The sequence below is a fragment of the Dendrobates tinctorius genome, unplaced genomic scaffold (genome assembly GCF_039654945.1).
Source record: "Dendrobates tinctorius isolate UK_male_01 unplaced genomic scaffold, ASM3965494v1 ptg000098l, whole genome shotgun sequence".
NCBI lineage: Eukaryota > Metazoa > Chordata > Amphibia > Anura > Dendrobatidae > Dendrobates > Dendrobates tinctorius.
This window is the reverse complement of record NW_027361766.1, coordinates 18,956,551-18,976,357: the sequence shown is the minus strand read 5'-3', so window position 1 is coordinate 18,976,357 and position 19,807 is coordinate 18,956,551. Positions and strand designations below refer to the sequence as shown.

Here is a 19,807-nt window from a genome sequence, read left to right as displayed (position 1 = left end):
GTAAAGCACAGGTTTTTTTTCCAATAAAGCTAACATTAAGGCTGAGTTCACACGTCGTGGTTTTTTCGCGTTTTCACGGCGGTTTTAAACGCGCGATTTTGCCGAGAAAAATAAGTATTCCATGCAATCTTATGGGATTCCGCAATGCTGTGCTAATGCTGCGTTTTTTTCCGCGGCGGAATCGCTTTGCGGTAAAAAATGCAGCATGCTCATTAATTTAGCGGAATCGCGGTGAACCCGCACCCATAGGATTGCATTGTTCCACTTACTTCCCGCATGTGGCCTTGTTACATTGGTCCCAGCTCTCTGCAGTTCATTCACTAGGTCCCCCCGCGTGGTTCTGGGATTTTTGCTCACCGTTCTTGTGATCATTCTGACCCCACGTGGTGGGATTTTGCGTGAAGCACCAGATCGAGGGAGATTATCAGTGGTCTTGTATGTCTTCCATTTTCTAATTATTGCTCCCACAGTTGATTTCTTCACTCCAAGCTGGTTGGCTATTGCAGATTCAGTCTTCCCAGCCTGGTGCAGGGCTACAATTTTGTTTCTGGTGTCCTTTGACAGCTCTTTGGTCTTCACCATAGTGGAGTTTGGAGTCAGACTGCTTGAGGGTGTGCACAGGTGTCTTTTTATACTGATAACAAGTTTAAACAGGTGCCATTACTACAGGTAATGAGTGGAGGAAAGAGGAGACTCTTAAAGAAGAAGTTACAGGTCTGTGAGAGCCAGAAATCTTGATTGCTTGTTTCTGACCAAATAGTTATTTTCCACCATAATATGCAAATAAAATGAAAAAAAAACAGACAATGTGATTTTCTGGATTTTTTTTTCTCAGTTTGTCTCCCATAGTTGAGGTCTACCTATGATGTAAATTACAGACGCCTCTCATCTTTTTAAGTGGTGGAACTTGCACTATTGCTGACTGACTAAATACTTTTTTTCCCCACTGTATATACGCAGCCAGCATCCTCTATATTATACAGTATATACATAGCCATCCTGCCCTGTATACTGGGTGTAATTTTCAGTAACTGTATTATTCTGTATATACACTGCACAGTACCACTTCTCCTGTCCTGTATACTGGGTGCAATTCTCAGTATCTGTATTATTCTCTATATATACACTGCACAGTACCATTTCTCCTGTCCTCCTGTATATTGGGTGTAATTCTCAATATCTGTATTATTCTGTATATATACACTGCACAGTACCATTTCTCCTGTCCTCCTGTATATTGGGTGTACTTCTCAATATCTGTATTATTCTGTATATATACACTGCACAGTACCACTTCTCCTGCCCTCATGTATATTGGGTGTAATTCTCAATATCTGTATTATTCTGTATATATACACTGCACAGTACCACTTCTCCTGCCCTCCTGTATACTGTGTGTAATTCTCAGTATCTGTATTATTCTCTATATATACACTGCACAGTACCACTTCTCCTGTCCTGTATACTGGGTGTAATTCTCAGTATCTGTATTATTCTCTATATATACACTGCACAGTACCACTTCTCCTGTCCTCCTGTATACTGGGTGTAATTCTCAGTATCTGTATTATTCTGTATATACACTGCACAGTACCACTTCTCCTGTCCTGTATACTGGGTGTAATTCTCAGTATCTGTATTATTCTGTATATATGCACTGCACCGTACCACTTCCCCTGTCCTGTATACTGGGTGTAATTCTCAGTATCTGTATTATTCTCTATATATACACTGCACAGTACCACTTCTCCTGTCCTCCTGTATACTGGGTGTAATTCTCAGTATCTGTATTATTCTCTATATATACACTGCACAGTACCACTTCTCCTGTCCTCCTGTATATTGGGTGTAATTCTCAATATCTGTATTATTCTGTATATATACACTGCACAGTACCACTTCTCCTGCCCTCCTGTATACTGTGTGTAATTCTCAGTATCTGTATTATTCTCTATATATACACTGCACAGTACCACTTCTCCTGTCCTGTATACTGGGTGTAATTCTCAGTATCTGTATTATTCTCTATATATACACTGCACAGTAACACTTCTCCTGTCCTCCTGTATACTGGGTGTAATTCTCAGTATCTGTATTATTCTCTATATACACTGCACAGTACCACTTCCCCTGTCCTGTATACTGGATGTAATTCTCAGTATCTGTATTATTCTCTATATATACACTGCACAGTAACACTTCTCCTGTCCTGTATACTGGGTGTAATTCTCAGTATCTGTATTATTCTCTATATATACACTGCACAGTACCACTTCTCCTGTCCTGTACACTGGGTGTAATTCTCAGTAACTGTATTATTCTCTATATACACTGCACAGTACCACTTCTCCTGTCCTGTATACTGGGTGTAATTCTCAGTATCTGTATTATTCTCTATATATACACTGCACAGTAACACTTCTCCTGTCCTGTATACTGGGTGTAATTCTCAGTATCTGTATTATTCTCTATATACACTGCACAGTACCACTCCTCCTGTCCTGTATACTGGGTGTAATTCTCAGTAACTGTATTATTCTCTATATATACACTGCACAGTACCACTTCCCCTGTCCTGTATACTGGGTGTAATTCTCAATATCTGTATTATTCTCTATATATACACTGCACAGTACCATTTCTCCTGTCCTGTATACTGGGTGTAATTCTCAGTATCTGTATTATTCTATATATATACACTGCACACTGTCATTGCTATTCTTTATGCTGGGTTTAATTCTCAGTATGGGGTCTTACTCAGTATTATTTTAGACACCTTGCTGGGTGTGGTTTTATCAGTGGGTGTGGTATTAACAGCAGGCATGGTTTTATTAAGGGGTGTGGTTTATGTCAAGAAAAAAATTGGACCATCCGTGAATTTTGGTCCAGTTGTCCAGCAAAAATTGAATAGGACGTTGGCAACCCTGGGGCCATCTCATGTTTTTCTGGGGGCTGGATGATCAATAATGTGGAGAGACTCAGTGGTCAGTGGGTGCTCTCGTCCACTGGCCCGGCTGTCTTTACAAAGACTATATGGACCTGGGCTCATACCACTGAACGCCTGCTCTCTCTCCCCCCCGTGGACAGAACACTACTCAGACAACACAGGATGAGGGTAAAACAGTGTGGCAATAATTTATTCAACCACCAGCACACAATAGCATACAGAATAGTCCCAGCAAATACCCAGGATGGTGCAAATTACAGAGTCTCGCCCTTCCGCTGGCTTGCCAGGATTAGAGCTGCTTCCAGTTCCAAATACACTACCGTTCAAAAGTTTAGTGTCACCTAGAAATTTTCTTATTTTTGAAAGTAAAGCACAGGTTTTTTTTCCAATAAAGCTAACATTAAGGCTGAGTTCACACGTCGTGGTTTTTTCGCGTTTTCACGGCGGTTTTAAACGCGCGATTTTGCCGAGAAAAATAAGTATTCCATGCAATCTTATGGGATTCCGCAATGCTGTGCTAATGCTGCGTTTTTTTCCGCGGCGGAATCGCTTTGCGGTAAAAAATGCAGCATGCTCATTAATTTAGCGGAATCGCGGTGAACCCGCACCCATAGGATTGCATTGTTCCACTTACTTCCCGCATGTGGCTGTGCCCACCATGCGAAAAGTAAGCAGAACATTTGCGGATGGTCCTCACGGTTCAGAGGAGAGGAGACTGTCCTCCGGGCTGTGGGTACCATATCCCTGTAAAAAATAGAATTAAAATAAAAAATATTGTTATTCTCACCTTCCGGCGTCCCGCGCAGCCTTCCTGCCTCTCTCCACGCTCCCGGTCCCAGTAATCCTTTGCGAGAATGACCGCAATGACGTCGAGATCTCGCGGGAGCACGACGTCTCGCGGTCATTCGCGCAAAGGATTACTGGGTCCAGGAGCATGGAGAGAGGAGGGAAGGCTGTGCGGGACGCCGGAAGGTGAGAATAACAATATTTTTTATTTTTCTATTATTTTTTTTTTACATTTTATCTTTTACTACTGAGGCCGCATAGGCAGCCTCAGTAGTAAAAAGTTGGTCACACTTGTCAAACACTATGTTTGATGAGTGTGACCAACCTGTCAATCAGTTCTCCAAGCGATGCTCCAGATCGCTTGGAAAACGCTAGCGTTCTGCAAGCTAATTATGCTTGCAAATCACTAGTTTTTCCGCGGGAAAATCACGGGAATTTAAAATGCGATTTTCCCGTGGAATGGAATTCCGGAATTCTCGCTGTAACTTCCGCGAGAGTTCTTCTACGTGTGCACATAGTCTAAATGATTCAAAAATACACTCTATACATTGCTAATGTGGTAAATGACTATTCTAACTGCAAACGTCTGGTTTGTAATGCAATATCTTCATAGGTGTATAGAGGCCCATTTCAACAACCATCACTCCGGTGTTCTTATGATACTTTGTGCTTGCTAGCTGTGTAAGAAGGCTAATTGATGGTTAGAATACCCTTGAAAACCCTTGTGCAAGTATGTTAGCACAGCTGAAAACAGTTTGGCTGATTAGGGAAGCTATAAACCTGACCTTCCTTTGAGCTAGTTGAGAATCTGGAGCATTACATTTGTTGGTTCCATTAAACTATCAAAATGGCCAGAAAAGAAGAACTCGACAGTCTATTCTTGTTCTTAGAAAGGCTATTCCATGAGAGAAATTGCCAAAAAACTGAAGATTTCCTACAACCGTGTGTACTACTCCCTTCAGAGGAGAGCACAAACAGACTCTAACCAGAGTAGAAAGAGAAGTGAGAGGTGCCGCTGCACAACTTAGTAACAGACAAGTAGATTAGAGTCTGTAGTTACAGTGAAAAGGCGACTTCAGGATGCTGGCCTTCAGGGCAGAGTGGCAAAGAAAAAGCCATATCTGAGACTGGCTAATAAAAGGAAAAGATTAATATGGGCAAAAGAACACAGACAGTGGACAGAGGAAGATTGGAAAAAAGTGTTATGGACAGACAAATCCAAGTTTGAGGTGTTTGGATCACACAGAACAACAAATGTGAGAAGCAGAACAGCTGAAAAGATGCTGGAAAGGTGCCTGACGCCATCTGTCAAGAATGGTAGAGGTAATGTGATGGTCTGGGGTTGCTTTGGTGCTGGTAAAGTGGGAGATTTGTACAAGGTAAAATGGATTTTGAATAAGGAAGGCTATCACTCCATTTTGCAATGCCATGCCATACCCTGTGGACAGCGCTTGATTGTAGCCAATTTAAACCTACAACAGGACAGTGACCCAAAGCACACTTCAAAAGTATGCAAGAACTATTTAGGGAAGAAGCAGGCAGCTGGTATTCTATCTGTAATGGAGTGGCCAGCTCAGTCACCAAATCTCAACCCCATTGAGCTGTTGTGGGAGCAGATTGACCGTATGGTACGCAAAACGTGCCCATCAAGCCAAACCAACTTGTGGGAGGGGCTTCTTGAAGTATGGGGTGAAATTTCTCCAGATTACCTCAGCAAATTAACTGATAGAATGCCAAAGGTCTGCAATGCTGTAATTGCTGCAAAGGGAGATTTCTTTGACGAAAGCAAAGTTTGAAGGAAAAAATTATTATTTCAAATAAAAATCTTTTTTTTCGAACCTTGTCAATGTCTGGACTAGATTTTAAATTCATTTGGCAACTCATTTGATTAATAAAAGTATGAGTTTTCATGCAAGACACAAAATTGTGACCCCAAAATTTTGAACGGTAGTGTACCTCCACCAGTGGCTCCCCGCTTTCGGCGGGCCCCCACAGCAAGGAGGTAATGACAAGCTTAGGAATCTAACCGAGAGCAGTGAGGTATGTGGCCAGGTGACCCGACTGTCCCAACCTGGATTCTTTAAGACGTCTCTGGGGTTTTAGTGATGGTCAATGAAGCAGTCCTGTATTCTTCCAGCCGGGGCCATAGTCCCCTAAGCTCATATCCTGTAGAGTCACATGGACCAGAAGAAAAAGTCTCTTTACCAACATCCAGAGGACAGAGAGAGATGTGAATGATGCAAACCTGCATTGTTTGATTATGTAATCTATTTACATAGTTTTTCCTTCTCTGTTTGGGAATGCCAACAAACTGTCTAGCATAGACAATGTATGTAATCAACATATCAGCAAACATCATTGTTCAGTGGCCATGCATTACTGTCATACAAAGATAATGGAAAATAAACTGTAGGAGGTAATATTAGAGGTAAATATTTGCCCTACAAGAAGAGTCAATACTTCAGACAACAGTTTATGTTTCTGGGCCTACACAATTTACGTCTGGCATAATTAAGAAGAAATGCTGTGTCGTCACAATCAGAGTTATGATACTACTGTCAATCTCTTAAATTGTGCTTGCTACTGTGAACCCATGAAAATTGTTTTGCATTTTTAAGTATAAAACTCTGTACTGATTCATACTCTAACATCTTAGTAGTAGTTCCCACCCCATCTTTTGAAGAAGAGCTTCAAAGCCCCTTTTAGTTACAAATTAAAAATCTAAATCACTAACTACCAGCAGCTGCCAATGCAGATGCTTACTATTTACATCAAAGGGGGGGGATTCTTGACTCTTGAGCAGCTCACAGTTCTGCAGTCTCCATACTTCCTGGTTTCTTGGGGGTTTTTCTCCCTGAAATGTGCTAGCATTATGACTTTTTTAACCCCTTTCCTACATTGGACGTACTATTCCGTCCATGTGACCTGGGACCTAAGTCCCATGGACGGAATAGTACGTCATGCCCTTTAATGCGACATCGCGACTTAAGTCGCGGTGATCGCATTAAAATGCCGACGCCATCTTACCTCTGGATAGATGGCCTCGGCATCCCGGGCAGTCTCCGCCCTGGCCCGCCCCTCTGTGAGCTTCAATTCAGAACAGCCAATCACAGCGCTTCTCTTTGTTTCAGCCAATCAGATTGGCTGAAACAACAGGATCCTAGGACTGGTGCCTGGCAACGCCAGGCACTGGAGAAAAGTCCCCAGATTGCGCGATCGCCGATCTAATCGATCGCACCAATCGCAGCGCACAGCGGCACAATATCGCCGCTGTGCCCTGCCGGTGTTGGCCCGGATCGGTGCTGTAATAGCACCGATCCTAGGCTGGAGCCTAGGACAGGCCCAGCAGGGCCTGCAGGAAGTGGTTTGCGTGATCGATTAGATCGGTGATCGCGCCAGCCACAGAGCACAGCTGCGGTCACGCTGTGACCGCTGTGTTCCCTGCTGATGACCTGGCCATGACCTGCCTATGAATCGGAGCTGTGAGCTCCGATCCTAGGCAGTTACCATGGTCACCAGGCAGAGCAGGGATTGGTGGGATCGATGTAATCATTCGATCCCACCAATGACAGGTCACAGCAGCGATGTGACCGCTCTGTGACCTGCCCCTGACCTGCCCCTGACCTGCCCCTGACCTGCCTCTGACCTGTCTGACTTTTCTGCAGGGGTCCTCACTCTAGCTGAGAATTCCTGCAGAGAGGTCGGACGCAGCAAGAGCTCCCGTGCTGGGTATTGTGGTGCCACAGCTTGTAGCATCACAATCCCTGCAGAAGAAGAAAGAAAACTACAACTGTAAGTGTTAATTGATCCCTGATCCCCTGCCCAATCTATCTTCACCCCCCCAATCTATCTTCATCCCCCCTTTTACCCCCCTTCACCCCCTCCACCCCCCCTTTTGCGCCGCCTCCGTGCGCAGCCGGCGAGCGTTGATCGGTGGCGCAGTTCACTGATCAACACTCGTGCTCTCTTTTTTTCCTTAGCCCCCTTTGCGCCACCTCCGCACACACATCCCGGTTTTCATTTTTTTCACCCCCCTTTGTGCCACCTAACTACAACCCTAACTGATCCCTACTCAATCTCTCTTCATCTACCCCAATCCCCCCATCCCCCTTCTCCCTATTTTTACCCCCCTCCACCCCACTTTTGCGCCACCTCCGTGCGCAGCCGCCGAGCGTTGATCGGTGACACAGTTCACCGATCAACACTCGTGCTCACTTTTTTCCTTAGCCCCCTTTGCGCCACCTCCGCACACACATCCCGTTTTTCATTTTTTTCACCCCCCTTTGTGCCACCTAACTACAACCCTAACTGATCCCTGCCCAATCTCTCTTCATCCACCCCAATCCCCCATCCCCCTATTTTTACCCCCCTCCACCCCACTTTTGCGCCACCTCCGTGAGCAGCCGCCGAGCGTTGATCGGTGACACAGTTCATCGATCAACACTCGTGCTCGCTTTTTTCCTTAGCCCCCTTTGCGCCACCTCCGCACACACATCCCGCAGCCGCAAAACTTTGATAAGTGACGCACATCACTTATTAGAGCTTGTGCCTGCCGTTTTTCATTTTTTTCACCCCCTTTTGTGCCACCTAACTACAACCCTAACTGTTGATCCCTGCCCGATCTCTATTCATCCACCCCAATCCCCCCAGCCCCCTCTTTTTACCCCCCTTTGCGCCGTTTCCGTGTGCACATTTAGCAGCCGCCGAATTTTGATAAGTGACACAATTCACTTATCAAAGTTCGTGCCGGCTGTTTTCCATTTTTCTTTTTCACCTCCCCCCGTTGAGCCACCCCTGTGCACACATCCAGCAGCTAAAATTTTGATAAGTGACGCCGTTCACTTATCATATCTAGGACCTGCTGTTTTAGACTTTTTTTCACAGGTATTTTGCTCCCCATTTCATTTTAGCTTTTTCTTACAGGATAGTGTGCACCAATCACTAGCCCCCCACCACATACACAGTTATAAATAGAGTACACCCAAGCACCATATTTACACAAAAAAATGTCCCGCCCATCACGTTCCTCCCACAGCGCTATTCAATGGAGGAGGCATATGCTTTACTTGCCTCCGACACTGATAGCGAGGATGACGATCCGACTTTTCTTTATTTTTCGGATTTTTCATCCTCTTCCTCCTTCTCATCTTCCTCCTCGGGTCCTGTGGAACCACCACGCAGACGCTCCAGGACAGAAGATGAGGCAGCGCCCACCATGCCCGCAGCTGATTCAGCAGACCCTGTGTGGACCTCGCCCCCCCGAAAATTACGAGCCACCAATTCCTGATTTTGTGGCAGAATCAGGAATCAAGTTTGACACCACCGGCCTCACAGAAATTGACTTTTTCTATGTCTTTTTCTCTGAGGATTTTGTTAACCTCATGGTGGAGCAAACTAATTTGTACGCTCCGCAATTTTTGGAGCAAAACCTGCGTTCATCCTATACTAACTGGTCTCCTGTGGACGCAGTTGAAATGACGCAGTTTTGGGGCCTGGTCCTCCACATGGGTATCCTGAAGAAGCCTGAAATTCGGCAATATTGGAGTGTTGATATTTTATACAACACTCCAGTGTTCCGAATGGTCATGGTCCAAACGCTTTTCAGGCCATCCACAAGTTTCTGCATTATAACGATAATGCACAGTGTCCCGCACGAGATGACCCCAACTTTGACCATCTGTTCAAAGTTCGGCCGGTCATCGAACACTTCAACAAAAAGTTTGCTGAAGTGTACGTGCCTCAAAGGAACATCTGCGTGGATGAGTCCTTGGTCCATTCCAAGGGAAGGCTCGGATTCCGTCAATACCTGCCCAGTAAGAGGGCCAGGTACGGAATCAAACTCTATAAGCTGTATGAGAGTACCTCAGGGTACACCCACAGGTTTAGAGTGTACGAAGGAAAGGACACCAGGATTGAACCCCCTGAGTGTCCTCCTGACCTGGGAGTGAGTGGGAAAATTGTGTGGGATTTGGTGCACCCACTGCTGGATAAAGGTTATCACCACTACACTGATAACTTTTATACCAGTGTCCCACTCTACAAATCCCTCTCTGCGCGAGGTACCGCAGCTTGCGGTACTGTCCGCAAAAATCAGAGAGGCCTCCCGAAGACACTACTTGGGCAGATGCTCCAAAAAGGTGAGAGCAGGGCCCAATGTAGCGACCACCTGCGGGTGGTCAAGTACAAGGACAAGAGGGATGTCTTTCTCTTGACCACCATACACGGTGATGGCAGCGCCCTCAGCACTGTACGGGGTACCTCTGCACAGGTCAGCAAACCTGAATGTGTGCTGGAGTACAATAAAAACATGGGGGGCGTTGATCGCTCCGATCAACTCCTCCAACCGTACCATGCTTTGAGAAAGGCCAAGGTGTGGTACAAAAAGCTGGCCATGCACATTGTCCAATTGGCAATGCTCAACGCATTCCTGCTGTCACAATGTGCACACCACACAGATACGTCATACCTTGAGTTCCAGGAGGTAGTGGTTAAGGCCCTGATGTTTGGCACTCTGGAAGAAGCGGGCCCCAGAACTTCCGGAACTGAAGGTGCTCATATTGTACCAGGTCAGCATTTCCCGGGGGAGGTCCCGCAAATTACAAAAAGAGGTAAATCGCAGAAAAGGAGCCGAGTGTGTTACAAAAACGGAATACGCAAGGACACCATTTATCAATGCGACACCTGCCCCGAAAAACCTGGTCTGTGTATGAAGGATTGCTTCAAATTGTACCACACCTCAATGCACTACTAAATTACTTTACCGGAAACATTAGATTAGTTGGGGCACATCTAGATAAGTTCCTTGGGGGTCTAGTTTCCAAAACAATGTCACTTGTGGGTTTTTTTTTACTGTTTAGGCACATCAGGGGCTCTGCAAATGGAAAATGACGCCCACAGACCATTCCATCTAAGTCAGCATTCCAAAACGTCACTCCCTTCCGATCCCCGACGTGTGCCTAAACAGTTTTTTCCCACATATGGGGACCAGCGTACTCAGGACAAATTGGACAACAACTTTTGGAGTCCAATTTCTCCTGTTACCCTTGGGAAAATTAAAAATTGGGGACTAAACAATCATTTTTGTGGGCATAAAATAGGATTTTTTATTTTCACGCCAAGGCAGTATAAACTTTAGTGAAACACTTGGGGGTTCAAAGTTCTCACCACATATCTAGATAAGTTCCTTAGGGGGTCTAGTTTCCAAAATGGGGTCACTTGTGGGGGTTTCTACTGTTTATCCACATCAGGGGCTCTGCAAACGGAACATGACGCCCGCAGACCATTCCATCAAAGTCTGCATTCCAAAGCGTCACTTCTTCCCTTCTGAGCCCCGACGTGTGCCCAAACAGTAGTTTTCTCCCACATATGGGGAACCAGCGTATTCAGGACAAATTGTACAACAACTTTGGGGGTCCAATTTCTCCTGTTACGCTTGGGAAAATTAAAAATTGGGGACTAAACAATCATTTTTGTGGGCATAAAATAGGATTTTTTATTTTCACGCCAGGGCAGTATAAACTTTAGTGAAACACTTGGGGGTTCAAAGTTCTCACCACATATCTAGATAAGTTCCTTAGGGGGTCTAGTTTCCAAAATGGGGTCACTTGTGGGGGGTTTCCACTGTTTGGGCTCATTGGGGGCACGTCAAACGCAACATGGCGTCCAATCTCAATTACGGCCAATTTTAGGTTGAAAAAGTCAAACGGCTCTGCTTCACTTCCGAGCCCTGCCGTGCGATCAAACAGTGGTCCCCCCAACATACAGGGTATCAGCGTACTCGGGACAAATTGGACAACTTTTGGGGTCCAATTTCTCCTGCTACCTTTGGGAAAATAAAAAATTGGGGACTAAACGATCATGTTTGTGGAAAAAATATGATTTTTTATTTTCACGCCCGGGCGTTATAAACTCCTGTGAAGCCCTTGGGGGTTCAAGGTGCTCAGCACACATCTAGATAAGTTCCTTAGGGGGTCTAGTTTCCAAAATGGGGTCACTTGTGGGGGGTTTCCACTGTTTGGGAACATTGGGGGCTCGTCAAACGCAACATGGCGTCCAATCTCAATTCCAGTCAATTTTAGGTTGAAAAAGTCAAACGGCGCTGCTTCCCTTCCGAGCCCTGCCGTGCGCCCGAACAGTGGTCCCCCCCAACATATAGGGTATCAGCGTACTCAGGACAAATTGGACAACATCTTTTGGGGTCCAATTTCTCCTGTTACCCTTGGGAAAATTAAAAAATTGTTGCTAACATATCATTTTTGTGACTAAAAAGTTAAATGTTAATTTTTTCCTTCCATGTTGCTTCTGCTCCTGTGAAGCGCCTGAATGTTTAATAATCTTCTTGAATGTAGTTTTAAGTAGCTTGAGGGCTGCAGTTTTTAGAATGGTGTCACTTTTGGGTATTTTCTGCCATATAGACCCCTCAAAGTGACTTCAAATGTGAGATGGTCCCTAAAAAAATGGTTTTGTAAATTTTGTTGTAAAAATGAGAAATCGCTGGTCAACTTTTAACCCTTATAACTTCCTGACAAAAAAATTTTGTTTCCAAAATTGTGCTGTTGTAAAGTAGAAATGTGGGAAATGTTATTTATTAACTATTTTGTGTTACGTAACTCTCTGGTTTAAGGGCATAAAAATTCAAAGTTTGAAAATTGCAAAATTTTCAAAATTTTTCGCCATATTTCCATTATTTTCATAAATAAACGCACGTTATAGCGAAGAAATGTTATCACTAAAGTGAAGTACAATATGTCACGAGAAAACAATGTCAGAATCGCCTAGATCCGTTGAAGCGTTCCAGAGTTATTACCTCATAAAGGGACAGTGGTCAGAATTGTAAAAATTGGCCTGGGAGTTAACGTGCAAACCACCCTTGGTAGTGAAGGGGTTAATATGTGCACATTCTCTGAATTTTTTGTCCTATATGATTAAAGGCTAAGTTGTAACTACTTTCCTTTAGTGTTCGAGAACATCCAATTTGGACCACTGAGATTTGGATGTATTTGTATCATTGAGATTTGGACACGTGTTCACTACAGCAAAGAAAACAAAGACATCCAGGAATTACCAGAGTAGTGACACTAGAGCAGATGGAATATATCACGAGTAATTGTCTTTTTTATCCTCCGAGTTCACTTCCTTGACACTACCTCTAAACTTAATGTAAGCCTTAAATAGTTTGTCCGGAAAAAATAATTTATTACCTATCCAGTAAATAGATGAAAATTTACTGATTAGTGGAATCTGACTACTGTATCTTGCTCCAATCGGCAGAATGGGCAATTGTTAACTCATCAGGGCACATTTATCAACATTACAAAAGGAAGCCGCAGGTCGGATGCCTAACCTCCACTCCATTTTTTCTCTATGGGGCTGCCAGAAAAAGCTGAGTGTAGTGGTTGTCAGCCCCATAGGGAATGAATGGAGTGATGGTCAAGGAGGTGCACTAAATATCCATACTAATGGAAATAAAAGTGCCCCATTGGGGATGAAAGTTAACTGTTCTGCCGATCAGTGTAGGACCCAGTGATCAGAAACTCGGCAATCAGACATTCACCAATCAATCAGTGATCATGTTTCCTGTGGATACGTTATAACTTGTTTTCACTGGACAACCCCGTTAAGTTTTAACTAAAAACATGATAATAAAAGAGGGGCATGATGACGGTTGCTCAGTGGTTACCACTGCAGCCTTGCTTGCAGCCTTGCTGCAGCCTGGGTTCAAATCGCACCAAGGACAATATCTGCTAGGAGTTTTGTACATTCTTCCCGTTCTTGTGTGGGCTTCCTCTGGTTCTCTTCCAAACTCTAAAGACATACTGATAGAGAATTTAGATTGTGAGCTCCATTGGGGACGGTGCCGATAATGTCTGAAAAGCGCTGTGGAATTAATGCCGCTAAATAGGAGAGTAGGATAAATAAAGAAGTTTGGGATCCAGTCCTTGGCTTTCATTATTAGGTTCATGTTCAAATCTCTAATAATGTTTGTGTGGCATAAATAAAAGTAGTCGAGGGCGGGTTACGAGTATCCAGGGCCTTGAGCAGTTTACAAGGCATGTGCTCCTCACCCCCAGTCGCCACTCCACGGCAATGACCGGTAGTTTGATGCCACTCATGGATGGCTTGGTTATTAAGTCTGCCACACTACCGATGGGTGGATTGGTCTTACAATGAGACTAATAGGCGCCCTGCCCCCACCTTCAATTATTGCTGCCTATTGCAATTCTTCTCCCATTAGTGTAGGGATGGTAGTGATGTCTACATAGTGAAAAAGTACATTTTTACAGGTTGAAATGATAAATTGGAAATTCTTACTCTAAAAATTTGGTGCAGGACCCAACGATGGGATATATTACCACAACGCTGCTTTAACCAACATTATGCCACCTACACTTATGCTCCAGACTACACCTGTTTGGCTCTGGGATACAAGGCCCAAAGGCACAACACCACAGCCCTTATCATAGCTCCCATCCAGCCCAGATTCAGCCGGACTCTCATGGCAAGCCATTGCTTTGCCCGGCTTCTATACTCACCTTGTCATCTGTGGGGGGCGGGTCCACTTCTCTCTGCTCAGTGCATAAATTAAATTTAATGTATTCACTTCTCCAGCCTTCAAGTCTCCAACTCACTTCACTATGTTTGCAGGCGGCAGCTTAAGCTATAAGCCATAACTCATAATGTTAAACATAGGAGATTTTGGTAATGATTTCGGTAATCTTGACCTGTATTGCAGGCAGTAAACCCAGAAGCAGATTATACAGGTACAATGTATACAGCAGCGTACTTCTTTGTACTTGTATACTAAGGTAAAAATGTCATATTTTGTGTTCCTATAAAACTAAAATAAAATAAAAAATTGTATTCTAGAGGAAGAATAAAAGTTTTTTTTACTTCCTATAAAATTACTACAAAATAATGGAAAACACTTAAAATAGTCATTTTTAATACGCTTTTGAAAAAAATAATGAATATCACAAATCAGCAAATAACATGGACATATTTGGTGTCTCTGTAATCATAATGACCCACAGAACACAACGATCAGCTTATTTACAGGGATCGGTAAATGGTGTAAAAAATGGCGTGATTGTTATTTTTCTCTATTAAACCCATAAAAAAGTATTGATAATGTAACGCTGAAGCCATATTCACGCAGAGCATAAATGCTATATTTTCTCTACTGCTTTTTCTCCTGCACATTTTCTGTTGGTATCCGCACCACATGACGCAATAACAATCTTCTGTAAAAATTGCATGCTAGCTGCTTTTCTTTTATGCCTTTTCCCCCTTATGTGATGTCATTTTTGGACGGATATGAAGAAGTTTTTATCGCTTTTTTAATGCTACATAAAAGTTTTGATTCTGCACTTAAAAATGCAATGCCGTTCTTTTTTTCATGCATTTTTTTTTGTTTGTTTTTTTTTTTCAGAAGAAGCCTATAAAGAAAAAAATGCACCAAAACCGCAGAGTTCAGCAGAGTCTTTAGAGCGGGAGAGTTCACTTTGCTTAGACATTGAAACAGTGTTCACATGCAGGTCTAAAAAATGCAGCAATAATCAGAGAAGATTGTTAATGCGTAGTTTGGTACGGATTATGCATAAAACAAAAAACAGTAGTCTTACAGACAAAAAAGCCAGATGTCATATAGTGAAACTACATAAAGATGAGAAAGTTCTGGCGGCTCCGACTGTGAATGAAGGAGCAGAAAATAAATCCACAGGTCCCAACTAGAGATAAGCAGGATGCACATATGATGGCGCCGGCCCTAGATAATAAAGAGCCGAGCCGGGGACGCCAGAAGGTGAGAGATTTGTGGCCTCCATCCAGCCGCCAGGTACCACTGACCTGAACGCTGGACCAGAGACCCGTGAATTGATCATTTGTCCCTCTTTCTATTCTTCAAAAATTGGGAGGTATGCCTTTTTACTAAACTGTTTACACATATGACTAGTTTCTGTGCGAATATTTTGTTATTTACACAGGGGTTATTTATCACTACTGTGGAGTATGTCGCTAATGGATAATCGGAAGGACGTTTAAAACCTAAAGATGTGGAGATATTCAGTTAGAGTAATCTAGAAGCAGAAATAATGTATCAGCAATATACATTTTGTATAAAGCAGCAACTAAAATAATAAACCCTTACTTAAGCCATTTCCAGAGATCACAAACTCCTTTTTCTCTCAGCACTTTCCCTTTGAGGCCAGCACAGTATCTGGCCAAAGTGAACGTGTCTAATACTTGCTGGTCCATCACCATGGTGACAAGCGAGAGGCTCTCCGCAAAGAAAAGGGCCATGGAAGAAAAGACTCAGCTTGTGGGGGCGATGCACAGGGAAGAGGAGATGGAGAGCAGAAAAAAAACACTAGGGAAGGAGGGAGATAGAAGAGGGGAAAGCACATAAAAGTAAAAGAGGTGTGTAAATAGGCAACGGGCAGGTGGGGAAAACAGTGACCATTGCCAAGAGAAAAGATGGTCAGTAATGTAACAAAGCATACAATGTGCTGAATCTGATTAATGCAAGTTCAGCTCTAACAACTATCTCTTGTCTCCACAGATCTTATCAAATGTTGGATTGTCTAAATGATGCTTTTATTATCAAGAGGAAGACCCCAGCAGCTTGGTGTTCATGGGTGGTCCTAGCTGGCACTCAAGTATTCCGGATGCATCTGCTGCCTCACTCTCTGTAAACAAATTTAATTTGTACACTTGATCTATGTGGAAAATGAATTTTGATTACCCTTCTCCTGGATGCAGGATGAGACTTCTTGTGGTCAAATTAATCCTGTTTTGGGCATCCTCAGCTCTAGCAGGCATACCTGCTGTGCCTTGGAAGGTGCAGTGTCCATCACAGTGTGTCTGTCAGATTCGCCCCTGGTACACTCCGAGATCAGCTTACAGAGAAGCCAATACTGTGGACTGCAATGATCTTTTTGACACTGCTGTTCCAAATTCTCTACCAGCAGGAACTCATACCCTTCTCCTGCAGAGCAACAACATTGCACGTCTGGAGCAAGAAGAATTAGGTTACTTGGAAAACCTGACAGAACTGGATTTGTCTCAGAATAGTTTCTCCCATATTAGAGACTTTAATGCTAGGCACCTACCGAAGCTCGTAAGCCTCCACCTTGAAGAAAACCAATTGGAAAACTTGCCAGACCATAGTTTTTCTGGACTTGAGAGTCTTGAAGAATTGTACTTAAATCACAATCAGTTAAATTACATATCTCCCCAAGCTTTTTCTGGTCTGACACGTTTACTTCGTCTTCATCTGAACTCAAACCTACTGTCCAGACTGAATAACCAATGGTTTAAAGAAATGCCATCCCTTGAAGTCTTGATGGTTGGTGGCAATAAGGTTAGTTCAATACTAGACATGAACTTTAAGGCCCTTTCCAATTTACGAAGTCTTGTTCTGGCAGGTATGGCGTTGAAGGACATATCAGACTTTGCATTAGAGGGATTACTTAATTTGGAAAGTCTTAGCTTGTATGATAACAGGTTAATCAGAGTACCAAAAGGTGCTTTGCAGAGGGTGCCAAGCCTGAAGTTTTTGGATTTCAACAAAAATCCACTCAGTAGAATCCAACAAAAAGACTTTGAAAATATGGATCAGTTAAAGGAACTTGGATTAAACAGCATGGAAGAGCTGGTATCTATTGATGAGCTAGCATTAGTGAATCTGCCAGAACTGACCAAGTTAGAAGTCACTAACAATCCTAAGCTTTCATTCATCCATCCCAGAGCGTTCCAGAAACTGCCACGCATGGAAACACTAATGCTGAATAACAATGCTCTGAGCTCTTTACACAGAGAAACCGTAGAGTCACTGCCAAACTTGCAGGAAATTGCTATGCATGGAAATCCTCTGAGATGTGATTGTGTTATCCGCTGGGTCAATGCCACAGCCTCACATGTCCGTTTTATGGAACCTCAATCAACACTTTGTTCTGAGCCACCAGAATTAAGGCGCACACAGTTAAGATTAGTCCCTTTTCGTGAGATGAGTGACAGGTGTCTCCCCCTTATTCCAGTACCCAGTTTTTCACCCCGTGTTCGGGCATCCAGTGGACAAAGCATAACCTTACACTGCCGAGCACTTGCAGAGCCAGAGCCACAAATATATTGGGTCACCCCTTCTGGAGAGAGGCTAGGAGTGTCTGCAGACTGGGGAGGTTATAAAGTACAAGAAGAAGGAACACTTGAAATACAGGTGGTGTCATCCGCTCATGCTGGTGTATATACCTGTGTAGCACAGAATTTGGTTGGAGCAGATTACAAGAGTGTTCACCTCATGGTCAACCAACTATACCCAGCTAGAGATGATCCTGTCCAACTTCATGTTGGAGAAGTAGGTGAGCGTCATTTACTGCTGTCTTGGGTCCCACCTCTTAATGCACTTGGATGCAGCCTGCGCTGGAGTTGCCTAACACCTGGTGCCAGTGTTGAACGTGCAAGGCTTCCTGTTGGCCTGAATTCCTACAATGTCACAAGACTGCTTCCAGGAGAAGAATGTAGGGTATGCCTACGTGTTTCCATTCTTGGAGGCAGAGTGAGAACAGCTTGTGCTAGTGCCAGGACTAGGGAGACTGGCACAGGTTACAAACATAGAGGACAAAAAGCATTAACTGCACTAGCTTTCTGCTCATTACTGGTTGTGATTGGGTTACTTGCCCGATATCGTCCAGGTGGCAGATCAGACCCTTCCTCGCCGTGGTCTCTCTCTGGCAGAGTTATTCACCCTCCAGTTATATACCAATGGAACCAGAACAGAAAAGACGACCTTTTGTCAGGCATTAATGTGCCAGCTACTCCTCTGTGCTAATGAACGTTTGCCTAAGTTGTTTCAGAGACTTTCCCAGTTAGACTCTGGAGAGTAGTGCCTTGGAAGGGATCTAAAAGTGAGAATGCCTTGAAGAACATAGGCAGACAGGAAAGAGACAAAGTTGACATGTGGGCACAAAGCTGTTTGTAGAAAAAAAGTGCAGACTAATATTCAAGAACATTTATGTACCAGGAAACCTGAAAACCCAGTGTACACTCACACCGATGTGTAGCTGCACAAATGAAGGAAGAATCAATGTACACCTGCAAAGAATAAAAGATGTAATGTAAAAATTAAAAAAACATACGCAAACATTTTACAAGCATGGAAGGATACGCTCAGTAGATACAAACAGATATCACTCTTGCAGCTAATACACATATTGCACTTTTGTAAAAGAGAGCAGAATCCTAACATCTTGCTAAATCACAAAATAATACAAAAGGTGTATAGCTATGTAAATGCTACACAATGATATAAATCAATTGCTGTGCAGATACATACCCTTGAACTTCCAGCACATTTCTTGGACTCCTGAAGCATCAGGACCACCATACACTGGGTTACCATTTTGCTAGTTTTCTATGACTGGAATACAAACTGTCCTATTGTAGCCCATGCAGAACTACTGAAAATTGTTTGAAGAAAAAACAGTATAAACCTACATTTCAAAAGCAAGGCAGTGCCTCCACCTTTCAAATCCATTTGATTCCAAGAGAGGGTGAAGGTTTAGGGTCACCTTGGCTTTAAAGGTCACTGAATCGGAAAGGAATCTTGGACTTTATAATCAAAGGCAGCAAGCCTCCTCTTTAAATCCTTTCCCAACGAATATGTACAATCGTGATTGTTATAATAAAGCTCTAAGCAGCAAAAATAACTGGACTGCTGTGATTAAAATATTGCCAGTGTACTTATCATGCAGTAAAAAGATTGGTTCATAGATTTGATTTCTTATAGGGTAAGAAAGTTAGGCTGTGTTCCCTCGATGAGTTTTTGACTCTGCTGATTTTCGCTGTTTCAAAATCGCAGCGTCTTACAGTTCCAGCAGAGTGGATGGGATTTATAGAAATCCCATGCACACTGTGCTATTTTTTTACTCAGCATAAACTGACCTGCGGTGCGTGTTTCAAATCTGTAACAGGTCAATTTCTCTTTCCGGTACGCAGAGTTTTATGTGCAGATTTTTCCTATGAACGTGCATTAGATGCAGAAAATTTGCGGGTAAAAAAACGTATACGCGTTTTTAGTGC

General features: G+C 43.4%; 1 protein-coding gene across 1 annotated transcript in view; it reads left to right on the top strand.

Moving 5' to 3' along the window:
• Positions 1–19,434, top strand: part of LRRN2 (leucine rich repeat neuronal 2) — a 92,499-nt gene extending 73,065 nt beyond the window's left edge. Inside the window, exon 2 of the mRNA XM_073587173.1 lies at positions 16,290–19,434. Coding sequence (XP_073443274.1) covers positions 16,449–18,557 — 2,109 coding nt within the window. The 5' untranslated portion in view covers positions 16,290–16,448 and the 3' untranslated portion in view covers positions 18,558–19,434. The remainder of the gene's footprint in view (positions 1–16,289) is intronic.
• The last annotated feature ends 373 nt before the right edge of the window (positions 19,435–19,807 follow it).